The 19,945-nt window shown below is 35.2% G+C and overlaps 5 protein-coding genes and 1 non-coding gene across 12 annotated transcripts; 4 read left to right on the top strand and 2 right to left on the bottom strand.

Annotated features, from left to right (window-relative positions):
• Positions 1-42: 42 nt before the first annotated feature.
• Positions 43-1,164, bottom strand: LOC103837265 (cytochrome B5). Its single transcript, XM_009113606.3, has 3 exons — positions 905-1,164; positions 611-677; positions 43-476 (listed from the first exon to the last, which is right to left on the bottom strand). Exons 1-3 carry the CDS (start codon positions 989-991, stop codon positions 208-210), a joined length of 423 nt encoding a protein of 140 aa, XP_009111854.1. The 5' UTR covers positions 992-1,164; the 3' UTR covers positions 43-207.
• A 693-nt stretch (positions 1,165-1,857) lies between these two features.
• On the top strand, positions 1,858-3,757 carry LOC103837264 (60S ribosomal protein L13a-4). Its single transcript, XM_009113605.3, has 4 exons — positions 1,858-2,185; positions 3,056-3,172; positions 3,262-3,349; positions 3,463-3,757. Exons 1-4 carry the CDS (start codon positions 1,914-1,916, stop codon positions 3,604-3,606), a joined length of 621 nt encoding a protein of 206 aa, XP_009111853.1. The 5' UTR covers positions 1,858-1,913; the 3' UTR covers positions 3,607-3,757.
• Positions 3,758-3,957: 200 nt separating this feature from the next.
• On the bottom strand, positions 3,958-6,969 carry LOC103837262 (protein XRI1). 5 transcript variants are annotated; one of them, XM_018654227.2, is made up of 11 exons: positions 6,943-6,969; positions 6,298-6,324; positions 6,173-6,208; positions 6,034-6,053; positions 5,550-5,611; positions 5,370-5,483; positions 5,153-5,295; positions 4,910-5,076; positions 4,788-4,825; positions 4,631-4,714; positions 4,021-4,555 (listed from the first exon to the last, which is right to left on the bottom strand). In XM_018654227.2, exons 4-11 carry the CDS (start codon positions 6,051-6,053, stop codon positions 4,281-4,283), a joined length of 903 nt encoding a protein of 300 aa, XP_018509743.1. In that variant the 5' UTR covers positions 6,173-6,208; positions 6,298-6,324; positions 6,943-6,969; the 3' UTR covers positions 4,021-4,280. The 5 variants fall into 5 exon arrangements, 4 of the variants coding, with proteins under 4 accessions (XP_018509743.1, XP_018509745.1, XP_018509742.1 ...); XR_004451198.1 differs by lacking the exon at positions 6,943-6,969 and having other exon boundaries at positions 3,958-4,107; positions 4,155-4,555; positions 6,173-6,349; XM_018654229.2 differs by lacking the exon at positions 6,943-6,969 and having other exon boundaries at positions 5,550-5,583; positions 6,298-6,880.
• A 3,253-nt stretch (positions 6,970-10,222) lies between these two features.
• On the top strand, positions 10,223-13,624 carry LOC103837261 (RPM1-interacting protein 4). 2 transcript variants are annotated; one of them, XM_009113602.2, is made up of 4 exons: positions 10,223-11,871; positions 12,122-12,544; positions 12,865-13,047; positions 13,406-13,624. In XM_009113602.2, the coding sequence occupies exons 1-4, from the start codon at positions 11,662-11,664 to the stop codon at positions 13,436-13,438; spliced, it is 849 nt and encodes a 282-aa protein (XP_009111850.2). In that variant the 5' UTR covers positions 10,223-11,661; the 3' UTR covers positions 13,439-13,624. The 2 variants fall into 2 exon arrangements, with proteins under 2 accessions (XP_009111850.2, XP_033135399.1); XM_033279508.1 differs by having other exon boundaries at positions 10,223-12,544.
• Positions 11,109-11,180, top strand: TRNAK-UUU. Its single transcript has one exon. It is a non-coding gene; the product is annotated as a tRNA-Lys (tRNA).
• Positions 13,625-16,867: 3,243 nt separating the features above from the next.
• Positions 16,868-18,510, top strand: LOC103837260 (E3 ubiquitin-protein ligase RNF4). Of its 2 annotated transcripts, none has more exons than XM_009113601.3 (6): positions 16,868-17,051; positions 17,247-17,491; positions 17,573-17,630; positions 17,699-17,771; positions 17,868-18,119; positions 18,211-18,510. In XM_009113601.3, the coding sequence occupies exons 2-5, from the start codon at positions 17,255-17,257 to the stop codon at positions 18,100-18,102; spliced, it is 603 nt and encodes a 200-aa protein (XP_009111849.1). In that variant the 5' UTR covers positions 16,868-17,051; positions 17,247-17,254; the 3' UTR covers positions 18,103-18,119; positions 18,211-18,510. The 2 variants fall into 2 exon arrangements, with proteins under 2 accessions (XP_009111849.1, XP_009111848.1); XM_009113600.3 differs by having other exon boundaries at positions 17,699-17,793; positions 17,875-18,119.
• The last annotated feature ends 1,435 nt before the right edge of the window (positions 18,511-19,945 follow it).

The raw sequence follows: 19,945 nt of genomic DNA, 5'->3' as shown, positions 1-19,945 counted from the left end.
TGTTAAGACAACGCTTGAGAGTTGAGAATAATTGTCAGCGAGTGAATGATACTCAAGTTCAACCATGTAATATACGACAAATAAATGTAGCTGATCCACTTGATCTTCAAAGAGAATACAATATTTTGAAGTCTTTACAAAACAGACAGATATAAAGGAGGGCAAAGAGTGTAACCAGACACTCAAAGACCCAACCCAATAGAGTCCTCAAGAAGAAGAAGGAGTCTTGGTGTAAGAACGGACACCGAGAGCCAAGCCTAAAATAAGAAGAGGAACAAGGAACTGAAGGATCTTAACGAGAAAATCCGAGCTCTTGCTCTGGTTAGACTCGGTCTGCTTAGGAGGAGAAGGAGGAACAAACTTGGTTTTGGCTGGAACAGTGGCTGTATCAATATCACCAACATAGTACTCATCTAGCATAGCTTTTGCAGTCGAACTGTGTCCCACATCCTCAAAATCATCCGTCGCGTCTTTCCCTACCAAAAAAAAAAAACAAAAACAAAACACATCTTTGTTTTTTTTTTTTTTTTTTTGCTAACTAACACATCTTTGTTTGTGTAATGAATTTGCTAAAAACTCATAATAAGAGAAGAAGAAACATGCAAGTTACCTGTAGAAGTCAAGATGACCTCGTCACCACCAGGATGGTCGTCCAAAAACTTGGTCACATCATAAACCTATACACACCCATCAAAATTATAATCAAATAGACATGGAGAGTTAGTTTCTTCTTAGGCAAGAATCAACAGTTACATTTTGAATTAACGAATCCTAATTATCAGTGAATTATATAGCTAGCTAACGAAGATTGATCAGATCTAAGGTTACATGCAGATAGTGAGACTGAAAAACTCCAAGATCGTGAATCCAAAGAGTGATAAAGAGAGAGTGAAGTAGTGGGAACCTTGCCGTCGATGACGATCCAACAATCCTGGTTGGTAGTGTGCTGTGAAACCTCCGCTAAGGTGTAAACTTTGCCGCCTCCGCCCATTCTCCAATGAAACACAAACAAAAAACTCAAAAGGAATGAGATATGGAATCTGTTATGGGCCCTTTCACCAACCGCCTTTTTTTTACCCTGTGTAGGTAGGTGTCTGGTGAAGTGATAGGGTTAATATTAATTAGCTTTTAGAGATCTGGCGCCTTGCTAATAAATCTCATTTAGATGCTTCTGCTTAGCTAATCATATCGTATTAATTGCCATATTTTTTTGTCAACATTAATATATTTAGTTATATATGGCAGACCAAAACAATTTCATTCATATTCAAATAACAATTGTCCAAAAACTTGATGTGGTATTTACAACAAACTATTAAAAACTGATTAAAAATTCAAAATAATGTCTAAAATAATAGAATGGTCGCTTTTTCTCGTCTAATGTAGATAAATTTAAACGTTGTAAGAACTTCTTTCCCAATTTAATCATTTACCGTGCAAATAACACACACATACGAACACAATATACAATGCTTGCAATAGTTTGGATATTTGAACCTTTTTATTCGGATTAGATTTTACTGGAAATTTTTTTTAAAAAAATAGCAAAACCAAGTTCTTATTCATGTATTCACTTGTAGAATCCTACAAATTGTATATTAAAAAAAAAAAACCGATGAAAATGTTGGTGATATGAGTTACCCACAGCTTACAAAACAATTCCTACCTACCTACCTCTCAAACTGAACGTTTTGACGAGGTCAGTCTCCTGTGAAATGGGTTTCATTTCACTTTTAAGGACCCGTCTCACTAATGGGCCTTTATGCAGCATATGAATTAATTACTCAGCCCATTAACAAAATACATACGAATGAGACGAAAATACCCTCAAAACCCTTAGGTCAACAACACTTGCTCGGATATAATTTTTGCGAGCCGCTTTGCTTAGACAAGGACGAAGAAAGCACACAAAAATGGTGTCGGGATCAGGCATATGCTCGAAGCGCGTGGTCGTGGACGCGCGGCACCACATGCTGGGGCGTCTGGCGTCGATCGTGGCCAAGGAGCTGCTCAACGGGCAGAAGGTGGTCATCGTGCGGTGCGAGGAGATTTGCCTCTCCGGTGGACTTGTCCGACAGAAAATGAAGTACATGAGGTTCCTTCGCAAGCGTATGAACACTAAGCCTTCTCACGGCCCCATTCACTTCCGTGCTCCCTCCAAAATCTTCTGGCGCACTGTTCGCGGGTTCGTTATATCAATCTCTGAGTGTGTTTACTTGAATGTGTATACGTCACTGGTTAGATGATTGTGTGGTTGTGTGATGTATTTGGAAGGGTTTAGATGTGTGAAAGTTTTGGTCTTTGAAGTGGTCTTAGTCTTAGCTGATTGAAAGTTTCAGTTTTGAAGTGATTTTAGCTGAATTAAAGTGTTTGGGTGTATGTATGATAGGTAACATGTGTGAAAGTTTTGATTTTGAAGTGGTTTGAGCTGAGTGAATGTGTCTGTGTGGTTGTATGATGTATTTGGAAGGGTTGCTTGTGGTGAAAGTTTTGATTTTGAGATGATTTTTTAGCTGAGTTAATGTTTCTGTGTGGCTGTGTGATGTATTTGGAAGGGTAACTTGTGTGTGGTAGTTTTGATTTTGAAGTGGTTATTGAGCTGAGTGAATGTTTTTGTGTTATTGTATTATGTATTTGGAAGGGTTACTTGTGGTGAAAGTTTTGATTTTGAGATGATTTTTGTAACTGAGTTAATGTTTCTGTTTGGTTGTATGATGTATTTGGAAAGAGTTGCTTGTGTGAAAGTTTCGGTTTTGGAGTGATTTTAGCTGAGTGGAAGTTTCTGTGTGGTTGTAAGATGCATTTGGAAGGGTTACTTGTGTGAAAAATTTGGTATTTGAAGTGATTTTAGCTGATTGGAAGTTTCTGTGTAGTTGCATGATGTATTTGGAAGGGTAATCTGTGGAACAAAATTGGTTTTTAAGTCTTTTTTTAGCTGAGTGAAGGCTTCTGTGTAGTTGGATGATGCATTTGGAAGGGTTGCTTGTGGTGAAAGTTTTGGCCTTTGAATTGATTTTTAGCTGAGTGGAAGTTAATATGTGATTTGATTTTGCAGTATGATTCCACACAAAACGAAGCGTGGAGCTGCTGCGCTTGCACGCATGAAGGTTTTCGAAGGTGTGCCTCCACCATACGACAAGGTCAAGAGGATGGTTATCCCCGATGCTCTCAAGTTTGTCCCTTTTTTTACCCTCGTCTCTTCCCTTTTCACAAACTTTCTACTTCTCTATCTTGATAATCCTTTTTTTTTTCACTTTGCAGGGTGTTGAGGCTTCAAGCTGGTCACAAGTACTGTCTGTTGGGTCGCCTTTCTTCTGAAGTCGGGTGGAACCACTACGACACCATCAAGGTATGATGCATCTCTTTCTTTCTCCAACCTTAGGAAACATCTTTTAGCTTTTGAGGGTTTTTGGGTTTTATTAAGTGGTGTTTGATGTAATTATTAATGTGGGAATGAAACAGGAGCTGGAGACGAAGAGGAAGGAGAGATCTCAAGTGGTTTACGAGAGAAAGAAACAACTTAACAAACTTAGAGCCAAGGCTGAGAAGGTTGCCGAAGAGAAGCTCGGTGCACAGCTCGAAATTCTTGCACCTGTTAAGTATTGAAGAGGAGATCATCATCATCATCACTAGTTGTGTTCTCTGTCTTCGCATGTTTTTGAACCGACCCATTATACTTTATCATTACTTAGGGTGTTGTATGAGATTTTGTCCTGATATTATCTTTCTTGAGTTCCAATTTATTTCTACTCCAACTTACTACACGCTAAGAGAATCACAACAACTCTCTGTTCCACGAGACCAACATGACATGAAATCAAATCCGTATTTGAGAAAAAAATTACTTGAATTTGAAGATATATTTGACGTGATTGATATTTATCGATAGTTTGATTGATATGAGTACATCAAATACGTTTTCACGTGACTTGTATCAAAAGCGGGTCTCACATGACAGATATTCAAATATTAAATGACGAATTTATATACATAAGGTTGAAAAGATCAGAGAGTTTAAGAGACATGAACAAAGTTTTGGATATTAAAAGTTTCCAACAACATTTAAGAACAAAGAGACTTTTTATACAAACCAAAAAATATCCTAACCAGGGTTTACAGATCCTTCAGCAGTTCCACTTTCTTACAAAAGATACCAAAATGAAAACAAGAACTTGATTCATAATATTAGCCGCTGTACTTTGATTAAAGACCCTTCTTGACTATTGAAGGGCCTATGAGAATAAGGCAAAAAAGTTTAGATTTTCTTTAAATCTTAAAGTTTAGCCTCTCGTCCTCATGATCGTGATACTTCCTTTGCCACCTTCTGTGCGGATTTTAGTCTTCCCAACAACTGGTTTCCCTGAGAACGCTGAGGTTTGGATCACTGGAGGCTCTTCCTTGTCTTCCTTTGCTTTTGCTGGTGGAGTTTGGATTTTCTTGTTGATGTCCTTGAGAGTCATGTCTCCATGAACCCCACACGGTTTGATGAATGCAAATGGGTAGATGATGGAAGATGGTAGCTTTGGAACCGGCCTTGCAAATGACTTCCTACCTGCTATATACATTACAATGACGTTTTTGTTTTCTTCATTTTGTGTGACTCAAAAACGTTTTAGTATATTATTATTACCTTTAAAGATAACATTTGGAGAAGATCTAGTCACTGGCCTCCTAACTTCCCTGGTTTCTGTTTCTAGTGGCACGTTTAAGTACTCTGCACCCAAAACACACATGGAGTTTAGAGAAAGTAAGGCTAGAGATAGAGCAAAGTTAAAGAAGAGTCTGACCTGAAACATCTATCTGGACCTCAGGGGAACCAAAGCTTCTGAGAGAGAAAGAACAGCGAATAGTAATCAGTTACTGAAAGCAAATAGGAGACTTAAACACAAAAAGAAACATGGAAACATACAAGTCATCAGGTAGCGTTTGAGTCTCGGGATCATTTAAGCAATCAGCGTACCACTCCTCTGCATACAGATCAAGTCCCTCCAAGCTTGAGGCAGATGCGTCTTCAGAAAACCCTTGTATAAGCTGAGATCCTTCTGGTAAAAGCTCATCATATGCTTCATCTCTAGCCTAAACACTCATAGAAGAAACATCAATCAGAACATAAAAGAGAAACCATTACCAGAGAGGTCTGTACTGTACTCACGCTTGATTTAAGGATTGAAGAGAAACACTCAGAGCTGAAGAGGGAAGTTTCCATAGGCTGGTCTTCGAAATGCAACATCCGACGCCTCTTTACAGCAGAGCGTGTCTCACTCTGCTGCACTTCCATCTTCTTGATGGTTTCATCTGAATCCCCAAACTCATTTAGATTTGAAAATAGACATCTGAAAATCAAAAAAATGATAAAACTTGATTCCAACCTGTTGTGACATGATAACTCAGCTCGCTACAGGCCTTAACCGGGGTGGATTCATCATCAAACATGTAGGAGTGGTCTTCTTGGTTTAAAATGACTTCAGTCATGGTCACATCAGCTGGAATCAGAAGAACGATTTTAGTCACAGTGCTGTAAGAGACTAAAATAATAACTAAGAACTTACAGAGAGTAGTAGACTGTGGTGGGTGATCATAGCTCTGCGTTTGCCAATTCCACGAGGGGACACTGCAGACATCAAGTCACATGATCAAAACATCATACTCCACAACATAGCAACCTTAGATACTGAGAGCAATGTGTGTAGTTTAATGAACTAAGAAACCAAACATAGAGCACGGTTACAACAAAAAAGGGGGAGACTTTAGAAACTTGGGAGCATTGGTAAGCTAAAACAAAAGTCTTAAAGACGAGAACTTGATGAAACATTAAGTAACCCAACATTCTTAAAATCACATTTTCATTCACCAGAAATAAATCAAACCCCCCAAAACCCAGGCATTGAGCACGTGAATCAGACCACTATGACTCTCTATATTACACTAATCAAATCAATCAAACCAAAACAAACCCATCAAAAAGCACCAAAATCGAGATGAACAAAGCAGGAAAAAAACGAAAGAGAGACAGAGAGAGAGAGAGAATGTTACCCATCTTCTCCGTAATCCATCTGAAGAAGTAGCCGTTGCCCAGAAAAATGAAAAAGGTTAAAAATCAATACCACTTTAAAATCAAAATACATGCACGCGAGGTATGGAAGACACAGAGAGCAGTTAATGAATCACTGACCTCTCGAGATATGTGCTTAGTGCTTTCTGCTTATACCTTCACAGAACAAACAAAAACAAATTAAAAGAGGCGACTTTATCTCTCTCTCAAGAAAGACACTAGTCAATATTTATGAGAGAAAAGACCATTGCAAAGCACGCTTCCTAGTTTCTCTAATCTGTCGTCGTGCTTCCTCTTTTCTCGCGATTTTCTTTTTTTTTTTTTGCTCCGTATATCATTAATCAATAATCACTTTTTAGATTTATTAATCTCTCACTCTCTCTCTCGGTGTTAACTCTCTTGTCAACTGCCACGTTTTTTTTTTTTTTTACTAGTCTTAGTCAATAGTCAGTGATGACTAATGGTGAATTAATGACGATGACGACGTATCCTTCAATCCCCCCTTCAATGCATTTTCTATAAAATCATTATCCAATTGTGTACTCTCTCACATTATTCAACTGAGTTTATAACTCACATATGGACAAAGGTGTTAAAAGTTGCAATAAACGTTTTACCGAATATAACTAAAAATGGTAGGTAATCATAAAATTGGTATGGTTTTTAGAACAAATATTATGTGGGTTAGGAAACAATAATTTCATGGGCCTAAAATAATATTTCAACTAAGGCGTATGGGCCTAAGTTATATAAGTAAGGTCCATGTTCTAACTCACCAGACTAACGACGTTAATGTCACGTGGCTATTTTTAGCTAGCACGTGATCTTCCCTTAAAAATTAACATAACCGCCGTTAATCACTGAACTTCGTTGAAAACGCACGCTGGGATTTAATCGCCGGAAAGAACTGTTGTTTACAAGATACTCTCAGCCAAAGATCAGAAGGAGACCAGAAGCTGGACCAGTGCAAGTTAGTTAATGGCTTTACAGGTGTTGATTTGGGTCTTCTCTTCCTATAAATGAATATTAGAACCAATCGTATGTGTTGAGCATCGTAAATGTAAATGGGCAGTACTCGTTAAATGTTAACTGACTTGTGAACTAGAGTTCATAAAATATAGCATTAACTGACCATTAATGTTTAACTGATAGGTTCCTGGCTACAATTAAATGGACGTGGAGCGGTGTGTATATAGTCTTTTCATCTTCATTCACTAGTTTGCAGTATAATATAGTGCTTGTTGTGTCTAGTCATCATCATGCATCAGTCTGATATATAGTACAGTCTACAGTGCATCTATCTCTAGTGCTAGTACTTTGAGAAATCAATGATCTGATCAATCAGATTGGGTTAATGTAAGCATTGGAAGTGAAGAAGGTTTTTGAGTATATTGAGATTTGTCTATATGTTCTTTTTTTTTTTTCTTTTTAAACCATATTTCATTAGATTTTAAAACATTAACATCCTACAGAGTTTTCCATCCCACAGGATGAGTTAGAAAGTACAAACAGAGCATTCTTCGCACTACAATCAGCAGCCGAGTTAAAATCTCTAGAGATAAACTTATTTCAAGTCTACTTCCTCACATGCGGGCGGTCCAATGGGGCCCATCTGTTGTTCGATTGAGAGCCAGTTATCTCGCCAGACGGAGATACAATCTCCATTGCCCACAACCCAACCCATTCCCTTCTTGATAATGTCACGTCCAGCCAATATCCCTCTCCAGCCATGTGAAGCAGAATTTGGAGCATAACAGTCTAAGAGATTTCCTTCACGACAATACTTATTAAGTAGAGTCTGTCCCAACAGAGAAGATGGGTCTTTTAGTAGCCTCCATGTATGCTTTGTGAGTAATGCATCATTGAAGGTTTCTATATCTCTGAATCCCAACCCTCCAGCACTCTTTGGTATTGTAAGTTTGCCCCACGAAACCCAACATAACTTCCTCACTTCCGGTTTCATATCCCACCAAAATCTTGTGAGGACAGCCTGTATTTGCTTGCATAGGGATTTCGGTAACTTAAAGCACGTCATGGCATAAGTGGGCATGGCGGCAAGGACTGATTTTAGAAGCACCATCTTCCCGGCATGTGACAGGAACCTCGTCGTCCAGCCATGAGCTTTCTGGCGGATCCTGTCAACAATTGAAGCAAAGATATCACGCTTCCTCCGGCCGAAATGTTCCGGGAGCCCGAGGTACTTTCCTATCCCGCCTTCACTACCAATGTTTAGGTCTCTCTTAACTCTGTCCTTTGCAGCGCTGGTGGTTTTCGAGGAGAAAGTAATGAAAGATTTATCTCGGTTAATACGTTGTCCCGATGCACTCTCATACTTCTGAAGGATTAAGGTAAGTGTGGCACAGCTGGTCTATACGTTCTTTATTTTAGATTTACCCTAGTACGATCGCCCTCATCTGTATAAATATCTATTGTATATATATCTTCATGCTATTCTAGATATATACTCATATACACTACATGTTATCACAGCACTTCGCTACACCCTAATTTTTTTCTCTCTTTTCTCACTTTCTCCTCTCCTTGGCCACTAAACTAGATCTATTCCTCTCCTATGTCAACTCTCAAGACATCATCCTCCTCTGCTAAAACAGCACTGGTTTTCAACGCCATGGACCCTAAAACCCCCTTGATATCCGTCAACATGGCGAGCATCACCAAGCTCACCACCAACAACTACATCACATGGACGCTTCAGGTGCGTGCTCTTCTCGAGGCCCACGAGCTTCACTGTTTTATCGACCAAACGGAGAACACACCATCACCCACCGTCGTCACCAACGGCGTAGAGACACTAAATCCTCTCTTTGCTCCATGGAAAAGACAAGACATAATGCTTTATCGTTCTATTCTTGGCACCTTGTCTCCTAACGTGCAACCGATCGTTTCTAGTGCCACCACTACAAAGGAGATCTGGAACATGCTTGCGGGAACATACGGGACACCCTCTCGTAGACACATCAAACAGATCAAACAAGAATTCAAGCGCTCTGTCAAAGGCACACAAACTGTGGATGGGTACATGACAAGTATCATCAAAACGGCAGATGAACTTGCCGTTTTAGGCTCACCGGTGGAGCATGAAGATCTTCTTGACATCATCACAGATGGTCTTGGAGATGACTATAGAGCTATTGTTGAGATGGTTAATGGTCGTGACATCCCAATAACACTAGACGAGCTCCACGAGAAGCTCGTGGAAAGGGAACATACCCTCCTCACCACTAGTGTTTCCGCCTCTGCCTCGAGCTCGTCGACTCATGTTACTGTGAGTGTGAAGGGTCAGGTATGTTGAATCTTTACATCATCGAGTTTAACACATGAGACTATATTATATACACATGAGTAGTATGTATGTGTATATATAGGACGAGGAGGAACTTAGAGTGTTTAGGATGAGAAGGAACGATAAGATGAGTAAAGTGATGGAACGGTATAATGAGGCGAGAGGTGCGGAGCCGGGAACATATGCTTTCTTATCAGAGGGAGGCTCCATGATTAATAAGGATAAAACACCTGATGAGGTATGTACATAGATTGTTATCATATATACTGTATAACTTAATTAAGCCTTTCTGAAAAATGATATTGTTTTACTGTGTTTGTTAGATGGAGATTAAGGATGGATATCAAATTGACGCAATGCTGCATCAACACGGAGGGTTTGGTCCATCTTCTATAAAGTTTTTCAGTTGAGTTTTTGTGACGAATGTGTTAGGACACAAATAGCTCATGGTTATGCATGCAAGAAAGAACGCAAGATCTGTTTATTATGGCAAGTTTCGAATTGAAATCAAAAGCTGCAAACTTTTAGGAAACATGTTTTTTCGTATAACAAAACAGTTGGAGAATATAATATATATATTCAAAAATGCAACATCCTATACCAAAAAAATATTAAGTTGGATGGCTAACACATGCATATAAACACAAACTGAACTATTATCTCTTCCCGCTCTTAAAATGTTTGATTAGCCCAAAGTATTTTGGATTTTTTTTTGTTGGTAAGCTATATACTACTATGGATCAGAAAAAAAGATGATAGGAAAATGGTTTTTATATAATTGGAAGATGAAAGAATTAACAACAAAATGTTTCCGGTTCGTCTACATACCAAATTGATGGTATGGTAAATCTTTAATTCTTAACCAACAGTCAATAGGAGTGTATGGCATGTCTCATTTGACTGGATTGCTGTTAAAGCAGCACTAGTTCTTTAGTTTTATTCTTTTATCTTTTGGTTCAAGCTGATACGTCGGTTGATAGCTTCCTGGAATCACTGGGTCTCGAGAAATACTCGACCTCATTTCAAGTGGAAGAAGTATGTAAATCTATTTACTCTTTAGGTTAATTTATGTGTTCTCTTCTTATTGTGTTCTGTCTTTTTTTCCAGGTTGATATGGATGCTCGAATGCATATGACAGATGATGACCTCAAAGCTCTACACCAATGGTAAAATCCATTATAAACTGCTACATGATTTGTTTTCACCATGCTTTTAATTTTAGCTTGACTTACTAGCTGTGTAGAACAACAGTCCTTAAATTCAGTAGATTCATGATACAATGGCCACTAATAAGATAATATGTATAATGCATTCATCACCATGCTTAGATTTGAGTTCTCTGTTTGACATCCACTTGCTATGTCTTTACAAGGTGTGTTCGTTTTTGCTTTCAGGCCCGAGGAAGAAGATACTTCTTGCTTTGGGATCTAAACGTGGATAGGTTTGCGTCAAGCTTAGGGTGAATGATCGTCAGAAAGGGAAAGGATCATGCACTTGTGCTTGTCATTGACCCTTTTCTTTCTCATTATATGTATGTCAAGAGACAAAAGTAGGTAGATTTTGAGATTAAAACAGTTATAACACAGAGAAAAGCACTGATATTGAAAGATTGAAAAGGAATGTTGGAATGAGAAAATAAATTAAGCGTTTTGAGCTTTGGATATTATTTCTCTTGGGGACAATATGACCGAAGCTTTGCTATTCATATTCTACTCTGGTCTAAATCAAAAACAAAAGCTAGAGTGAACACCAGCCGTCTTAGCTCAGTGGTAGAGCGCGTGACTTTTAATCCCGTGGCCGTGGGTTCGATCCCCACAGACGGCGTTGGCTTCCAATTATTTTTAAACCTCCACTTGGTAATTTGTCCCTTGTTACATTTTTTTTTTATTTTGAACAGCTAGATTATCAGCAAAAAGTCCAGCCAGGGTATCAACCTTTTGTTCAGAAACCATAACTGAAAACGAAATATCTGATCCATGGGAGACCATTGTTTCAAGCTTTGCACCTTTGTTCTGAATCTCTAACAAGGCTCATGAGATTGGAGAAGAGTCATAGTGGCGGGAGTCCTTTCCCCATCTTCACCTGGTCAAGGCTTTAATTAAAGTTTCAAGAATTTACATTTTTTTGTATTTAATTAAAATATTTTATTCGTCTAGAAATATAAACCAAAGCCAATTTGCGCGCCGTCTTTGGAGTTGGTGAGTATCGACGACCATTTGGGATGTTTGTCTGATGTTGGACATATGTACCTAAACACGCGTGAAGCACGTCGTATGTTAGACATATTCATCAATCATTCGTCAAAATGCAAAGCAAGTTAAGTCAACGTAGAAACAGTCGTTGTTTTACCCAATCACAAGAAATACAAGTCAACTTTTATGTATCGTCAACGCCTTCGTGTAGACACGTCTCTTTATATTTATGCATCTCTCTCTTTCTCAAAATAATCTTTGTTTCAGAGCCATTGAAGGAGTTCGTCTTTTTTTGGCAGCTAGAGATTAACAACATGGCAGCAGTAAGTCAACGGGTCTAATAGCTTTCTGTGTGTTTCACTTTGTGTGTATAGATAGTTAATATCAAATATGCCTTTTAATCTATAGGAACATCACAAATTTAATTTTGTTTCCTTAATATCAATAGGTTTAGTGGGATTATGATTAGCATCCATAGAGATTTCTGTTTCTTGTGCCTTAGATTTATGTCTCATGCTTGCAATTTAAATGCTCGTCTTCAAAGACATGTCTTTTGGTTCCTTGTGGTTACAGAATCGTCCACACGTGCCCAAGTTCGGAGACTGGAAGGAAGATGTTCCATTCACGGTGGTGTTCGATAAAGCGAGTAGGACGAAGCAAAATGCAAACATGTCTAATCCCAACGAGTATCCAAATATGAATCCAAGTCCTGCGCAAACTCCGAATCATAGATATGACCAACCACCAAACCACAATGCAAGACCAAGACACGAAAGATTCAGTAGCAGAGAAGAAACCGAGTTCAGATCGTCTCCTGCACATAATGAAAGAAACAACAGAGTCAAAGCTCCTCCTCCAGCAGAAACGTACAACCATCAAGCATATGGTGGTGGAGGTAGGTCACATGGAAATCCATTTGAACCAAATAGACGTCAACTACATGAACCTCCAAGGGTGCAACCGATACCCAATCTTAGAGGTCGGAACAGTGAACGGGTACGTACACTTTTTTTAAAAAAAATACATATAAATTGGAATCTAGAACTTTAAAATTTAGATTATAGTTCTGAATTTAGGTCATATTATTTCAAAAGAAAAATCCAACATTTATAAATAAAATTATTAAATTTTAAAAACTATATCATTATTTATTTGAATATGATGATAATATTTTTTTTGAATATGGCATATAAATAATTTGAGACGGCAAGTGTGTCAAACACTTCCAACATGATATCATTTTTACCATTTTTTGGTACAAAATTTGTCACAATTCATCAATATATATATCGCTAAATACATTAATTTTCCCCAAGGTCGCAATTCCGCCGTTTCCAGGATCGGGTTCGGAGAATCAGAGTTACACACTCATCTTTGACAAAGTGAAGGAAGACAGGAGACAAAGTGGGAATGTGAGGTCTTACAATGGATCTTCTCATACCACCCCGACTCGACCACTCAACGACCAACGTCACCAACCGCTACCTTCTAGTCCCAAGGTATTTATATATTCGTTTATTTGTTATATTGTCATACAGTTATTTGAGTACCTATACAGCTTTGATTAAAGAGTACAGCCATGAATCAAAAGTATATATCATAAACTACTTTCATTTATGATTATAAGTAGACAACCTTGACATTCAGTGACAAGCTAGCTTATTATTCCTTGGCTGTATTCTTCAATTACCTACCTGCCCTATATCATTAAATAATATTTGGTTGATCCGAGAGAATGAGACCTATTGAAACATTTTCATATACTTTTCAGAAAAAAGATTCCTCACATGTTCATCATACGATACGTAAAATATTTGGCAATCTAACATGACGTTCATTGTAAAATGTGATGTGCAGAGTTGCTGCTTCCCTCCATGGGGCCGCAAGTGAGGCAACTGAAGATAATTCGTTTCTTCTTTTTCATCAAATTCCTTGTTTGTTGTTTGCTTCCGCATAATTTTTTATTTGCTGTTACGTACTACTCTTTTGTGTTTATCTTTTTTATCTCGATTGAAAACACTACAATTTCGTCTCCATTATTGTTATATGAGTTGCTTGGTAATGCTTTAGGTTAAATACGTTGCAAACCGGAACATAAGTACATAACAAACACTACATATGATTTGTTTTCATATAGCATATATATTATGTATATCTAAGAAGCTTTTATGAAACTTGTAATATACTTGGGTTTATCCCTTATATATTAATTGAGGAACATTTGAAAAGATGTAACCTCAATTTTGTATTAATTAAAAGAGGTCCCAATGCATAGGTGGCACTCAATTAGGTAGTCAATTACATTCAATTGAAAAATAAGTAGGTCCACATTCGATTTTTATATGTTGTTAGATATATAAGTTGGTCAAACTATATGATATAATGATATGATATGATATTTTCTTTCCTTAAATAAAACCTACGGAATTACCATAAATGACTAATATATATATGACAATTAATGAGTTTAATAATAAAGATTTGATAACAATGTATATCTCCTCCATCATTTTTTGTTTAATTTTATATTATTAAAATAAATTAAACAATCAAATTAGCTATAAAAATAAAATTTAGATTTTTTCGTATATGTTATATTTTGAATTTTTAAAAACGACAATAAATGACTAAAACTATTAAAATTATTATGTTAAAAATTAATGATCAATGGTTTAACATTTTTATTATAAGAAGATACACATGATTTTAAAACCATATGAGTAAAAAATATCATTTAATAATGAAATAAATATATATATATATATATATATATATATATATATTAAACACTATATATCATAAGATTACATAAATATTTTAATATTAAAACTTTCAATGAATTTTCAAGAACATTTATAAATTATAAACTTATTAAAGATTTCAAATTGAAAATTTTGTTATCGATGATTTAAATATTTTGTTATAAAACGATATGAACGATCATAGAACCGTATGATTATAAATTCTTATTTAATAAATAACTATACAAAATATACTATTCCTAGAAAAATAGGTTGGTCCATCTTAACTTATATTACACTTTTTATTAAACTAACTATCGAACTGATAAATAACGTACCAAAAAATGTTTTGCAATTTCCTTAAATAAAAGCTACGAAATTACCTAATATGATTAACGTATATGTGAAAATTAATTATAATGAATAATAAATATTTGATAACAATTTTTGTATCTTATTTATTTTTTTAATTTTATATTATTAAAATATATTTAAAAATCACATTAAATATATAATAAAAACATTTATAATTTTTCTTATATGTTATATTTTGAATTTTTCAAAACGTCTATAAATTATTAGAAATTTGAAGATCCCCACTCTGAAAATTTTGTGATCAATAGATTTTTTTTTGTCATAATAAGTTACAAATGATCATAAAATTGTATTAATATGAACTTTTATTTAATATTATAAGAAGATACATATTATTTTAAAACCATATGAGTAAAAAATATCATTTAATAATAAAACATATATATATATATATAGATTATACTATATACCATAAGATTACATAAATATTTTAATATTAAAACTTTCAATGAATTTTCAAAAACATTTATAAATTATAAACTTATTAAAGATTTCACATTGAAAATTTTGTTATCGATGATTTAAATATTCAGTTATCAAATGATATGAATGATCCTAGAACTGTATGATTATAAATTCTCATTTAATAAATGACTATATAAAATATACTATTCTTAGAAAAATAGGTTGGTCCATCTTGACTTACATTATATTTTTTATTAAACTAACTATCGAATTGATAAATAATCTACCAAATTGTTTTTGCACTTTCCTTAATTAGAAGCTACAAAATTACCTAATATGATTAACGTATATATGAAAATTAATTATTATGAATAATAAATATTTGATAATAATTTTGGCATCTTTGTTCTTTTTTTTAATTTTATATTATTGAAAGATATTAAAAAATTACATTAAATATATAATAAAAACATTTATATTTTTTTTTATATGTTATATTTGAATTTTTCAAAACGTCTATATATTATTAGAAATTTGAATATTCCCACTCTGAAAATTTTGTGATCAATAGATTATTTTTTTGTTATAATAAGTTACAAATGATCATAAAATATAACGCATATGAATTTTTATTTAATAAATATTCAAACTAAATAATATATATATAAACACTAATGATTTAAAGCAACAAGATTGGCTGATAAATTTTGTCGTCCAGTTGAAATCTTTCAAAAGTATGTGAAAGACTAAAGTCAAAGTAAATATAGATTTAGAATAGTAGTTATATTTTACTAACCAAATACTGAAAAAAGCCGAACCGAACCGAAACCAACCCGATATCCGGATTGAACACCCGTAATCCAAATGAAGCCAAACTATTGTTTCATTCTCCAAAATATAATAAAAATAATAACTTAATTCCGCGCAAGGCGCGGATCTTATCCTAGTATATATATATAGCCCTTGTGTGTTGTGCTAATACAATTTACAATTGAGGTTCAAAGGTACATGAGTGAGTGTTTTAAATGACAAAAATGTACATGAAATGTTGCGTCCGACTTTCAATATTATTCAATAATAAGTTAGCTACTATACTTTTTCTTAGAAAATATACATTTCCCTTTTATTTTTGCATGTGCTATGTATACTTATACATGTTGTGGGACAAACTTAGTTCCTCATTTGAAACTAAAGCAACTCTCCAGCTGGAAGATATATCAAGAAGAGTGTTAACCCGGAACAATACGTTAAGCTGGGTTAGTAATAAAACTAACTCGGAATTGGTCCAGACTAGGACCTGATTGGTAAAGCTAATAAAAAAACAGTAGTATTATGTTACAAAATTTATATGTTTTTGTTAATGTATTTATTAAAAGGATTGTTAAAGCAGTAAATCATTTTATATATAATTATCATATAAAATTAATGTATGATATATAATTTATTTATTTTAAAATAATATAGATATATGATATTTATAATATTTATTATTTCTTTTATTTTTACTATTGAAATAATGTATTATATTAAATTATACATTTAATTAAAATACTTTTTTAAAGAAAAACGTTTTAAAAATAAATTTCAAATTTAATTTCTAAAATTTAAGTTTTGAATATAAACATAAATTTAAGTATTATAAATACAATAAACTAATTATATTAATTATTTTTAAATTTTTTGTATATTCTAAATGTAAAACGCAAATTTGAAACGGAGTAAAAAAAGACAAAAACCATGCCGTTTCGAACTTGTGGGCCCCCACAAAACCACAACCTCTTCCTCGACACGTGTCAAAATCGCGTTGATGCAAAGACCGCGTGCCTTCTTCGTTTCCGTTTCTTCACCTTCCTTTGGGTGCTTTCTCAATCCTTCAAAAACCCTAATTACACAAAACATATTTGCTTTCCTCTAATCCCTCTCCGGCCCAAAATCGCCTCACGGTGAGCGCCACGAACCTCGAATCGAAGAGTTCCCTTCAGGTACCTATCTCTCTACTAATCGTTTGTTATTGATCACGAATGATAACGATTCTCGATTTTCGAATTATCGTTTTATTTCATTCAACCTCGATAAAGTCGAACACTTTCGAATTTGAAATCGCTGAAAATCTCTCAAAGTTTTGTTTTTTACGTTGAGGAGTTTAATCAGAGATTATGTGTGGCTGACACTTACAGGTGCAAAGATGAACACTAATGAGTGGAGATCAACTCGAGGGATCAGACGGAGGAAAGCTGTGTTTGATCTTAATGTGGCACTCACTGATCTTGAAGGGACCTCCGCTTCCGTAAGAGTATCTCCCATTGTGCCTAGCTGTGATCTTCAAAGGGAGTCTGAGCCTTCTCACCCTCCTCCGGCCATGATTGATGTGGATGCTATTGAAGATGATGTTGTTGAATCATCCGCAAGTGCTTTTGCTGAGGTATGTCTGTATGTATGTATGCTCCTTGTTTCAGTGTTTTTTTGTAAAAAGCTCTCACCGGTTTTGTTTTTTTTATTCAAGGCTAGAAGTAAATCAACAGGTGCACGTCGGAGACGGTTAATGGTTGATGTTGAGTCAGGTGAGTTTATACTCTTATTGTTGTCTCTCTCTTGTGTTTGTTTTCTTACTTGAACGGGTTGAGTGCAGGTGGTACGACTAGATTGTCTCCCAACAAACGGAGAAGGGTTCCTCCTAATCAACCTGTCATCGACTGTGAGCATGTCCCTGATGACACCTCGTCGGTAGGATAAACGTGAATTTATGAAAGCATTGTGCAAGGCGCGCTATTTAGTCTGATGTTCACCTCTTTCTTTCTTGTGCAGAGTGTGTGTAGCTCAAAGGCTGCACCTCCTCCTCCACCAGAGGAGCCGAAATTCTCTTGTCCAATTTGTATGTGCCCGTTTACGGAGGAGATGTCAACGAAATGCGGTCACATCTTCTGCAAGGGATGTATAAAGATGGCAATATCTCGCCAAAACAAGTGCCCTACTTGTAGGAAAAAGGTGACTGCAAAAGAGCTGATTCGAGTGTTCCTTCCAACCACCAGATGAACATTACCAGCCACCTTGTAAGGTTTTACTAACGTTAGTTTCTTTCATCTAATGATTATGTGAATCTCTAGATTTGGTTTAGTAAACAGGATAATGGTTGTGTCACAGGTCTAATGGTTTACCTGACTCAAATTCGTCATTATTCGTGTTGGAACGTTGAAGGGACTTCGAGGAACTGGCGTTTTAGTTTGAATGTTTCACTTTGTTGGAAGAAAAAAACTTCATTGTTCAAGAAGGCCCTCTCATTGGTAATGTCAAGTTACTAGTTGTTGTCTTGTGTAATTTAGATCTTTGCAAACCTCAGTCGATGCCTCTCTCTGTTACTGATGAAAAAATATATATGGAAACAATTTTTGTATGCTGAATCTCATCTAAAATGGTGCATCCTGATCTTATTGTGTATGCCAATTCGCACCTGCGTACTTCTATTTGCGTTAAGTATCTGTGTGGTGTCAGTATGAGAAAATAGTGGGAACTAGACATGGAGTTTATTAGAATATCTTGATCTGAAACTAGGGTGTAATGGTAGCAGAAGATAAGAGTAGAAAAGCTAATAGTCAGGGGTTTCAACCGATCTACTTTATTTATTCACCTCATAAGTATACCTTGAGCTAGTCTGCATAACTTTCGATTCCGACTAAAGTTCCATTCGTAAACCATTTTTAATGTTTAGAGGTTTTTGATCCATATATTTGGTATTCGAACGGGTTTGAATCGGGTTTTTCGGATTTTGGTTCTATTTTGTAACACTTCCTAAGTTTCATTCTAGTAAATTTACAAGTACGGATCGAATTCGGATATAACATTTCGGTTTCGGATCGGTTTTGATATATCCGAAGTTTTTGATCCATGTATCTTTACGGCTAGATCTAAACTTATTTTAAAATTAATTTTTGAAAAAAAGATATATTTTAAAACTAAACTTATGGTTTTTTTAAAGAGAAATTAGGTTCTATATACATCGTTTTAGTCAAAATTAGGCAAATGCCCTCTACACTATTCAATTCTCCCATATATCCTAAATCTTCTAGAAATTTAAAAGCTTTTTGGAAAAATACAGAGCTTACTGGTTGGTGTTCGTCCTCCTCCATAACGGCCATTACCTGTAATTCTGGAGCACTTTCTCTTACACAGTCATCACAATCTTTTATTAGATATTTATTCTATTTATTTATTTATTTTTTTAAGATGCTAACTGATCTTGTTAATTTTGTTCTCTTCGTTTTTTTTATCTCTATTTTACTATTTTATTCCCAATTACATATACTACTGTACATTGTTTTCAGCATATACTGATGTATTACTAACTAAATGTATAAATTGCAGTTAAGCTGTTTTCGTAACCCTTACCACAACCTATTTTGGTGATTGCATTTCACCATTTTTATAACCAGCATACATAGCCATTGTTTAACTTATTACTTAAAAGCTAATTATATAAGTATGTAGCAGTTAAGGTATTCTCGTAACCAGTACACCAAACATATTCATAGGTTTTAGCTTTTAATATATTCAGAGAAATCACCACTAATGATTCCAATTTCGTATAAACTATTATTTAACAACTAAGAATGATATATACTCCAAATGATTTTAATGATTTCAAGCATACTTATTGGTGTTCTTAGCCACCACTTTTCTGATTATCATTTTTCTATTTTGTTACCCAATATTGCCGTTATCTGTGTTTTGTAACCTTATACTGTAAATGATATACTACCTACTGATAATTACAAATGATATTAAGGAATGTATTTGTCTTACTGATAGTTCATCTCAAATAAGTATTCATTTTTCCATTCATCAAGTAAGGATAATCATTGCCAATAACAACATAAGCATA

This window comes from Brassica rapa, chromosome A09 (genome assembly GCF_000309985.2).
Source record: "Brassica rapa cultivar Chiifu-401-42 chromosome A09, CAAS_Brap_v3.01, whole genome shotgun sequence".
NCBI lineage: Eukaryota > Viridiplantae > Streptophyta > Magnoliopsida > Brassicales > Brassicaceae > Brassica > Brassica rapa.
The sequence above is the reverse complement of the archived record's forward strand: the minus strand, read 5'-3'. Positions and strand labels throughout refer to the sequence as shown.

Excerpts from the sequence above, each read along its gene's own strand:
- LOC103837265 (XM_009113606.3), bottom strand. The coding sequence starts at position 991 with ATGGGCGGAGGCGGCAAAGTTTACACCTTAGCGGAGGTTTCACAGCAC. Across the intron at positions 678-904 it reads GGATCGTCATCGACGGCAAG|GTTTATGATGTGACCAAGTT; the intron begins GTTCCCACTACT and ends GGGTGTGTATAG. Across the intron at positions 477-610 it reads GGTCATCTTGACTTCTACAG|GGAAAGACGCGACGGATGAT; the intron begins GTAACTTGCATG and ends TTTTTTTGGTAG.
- LOC103837262 (XM_018654227.2), bottom strand. The coding sequence starts at position 6,053 with ATGGATTACGGAGAAGATGG. Across the intron at positions 5,296-5,369 it reads GAGTTATCATGTCACAACAG|ATGAAACCATCAAGAAGATG; the intron begins GTTGGAATCAAG and ends TTGGGGATTCAG. Across the intron at positions 5,077-5,152 it reads CTTCAATCCTTAAATCAAGC|GCTAGAGATGAAGCATATGA; the intron begins GTGAGTACAGTA and ends ATGAGTGTTTAG.
- LOC103837264 (XM_009113605.3), top strand. The coding sequence starts at position 1,914 with ATGGTGTCGGGATCAGGCATATGCTCGAAGCGCGTGGTCGTGGACGCG. Across the intron at positions 2,186-3,055 it reads TTCTGGCGCACTGTTCGCGG|TATGATTCCACACAAAACGA; the intron begins GTTCGTTATATC and ends TTGATTTTGCAG. Across the intron at positions 3,173-3,261 it reads GTTATCCCCGATGCTCTCAA|GGTGTTGAGGCTTCAAGCTG; the intron begins GTTTGTCCCTTT and ends TTCACTTTGCAG.
- LOC103837260 (XM_009113600.3), top strand. The coding sequence starts at position 17,255 with ATGAACACTAATGAGTGGAGATCAACTCGAGGGATCAGACGGAGGAAA. Across the intron at positions 17,492-17,572 it reads CCGCAAGTGCTTTTGCTGAG|GCTAGAAGTAAATCAACAGG; the intron begins GTATGTCTGTAT and ends TTTTTATTCAAG. Across the intron at positions 17,794-17,874 it reads TCCCTGATGACACCTCGTCG|AGTGTGTGTAGCTCAAAGGC; the intron begins GTAGGATAAACG and ends TTTCTTGTGCAG.
- LOC103837261 (XM_009113602.2), top strand. The coding sequence starts at position 11,662 with ATGCAAAGCAAGTTAAGTCAACGTAGAAACAGTCGTTGTTTTACCCAA. Across the intron at positions 11,872-12,121 it reads AGATTAACAACATGGCAGCA|AATCGTCCACACGTGCCCAA; the intron begins GTAAGTCAACGG and ends TTGTGGTTACAG. Across the intron at positions 12,545-12,864 it reads GAGGTCGGAACAGTGAACGG|GTCGCAATTCCGCCGTTTCC; the intron begins GTACGTACACTT and ends ATTTTCCCCAAG.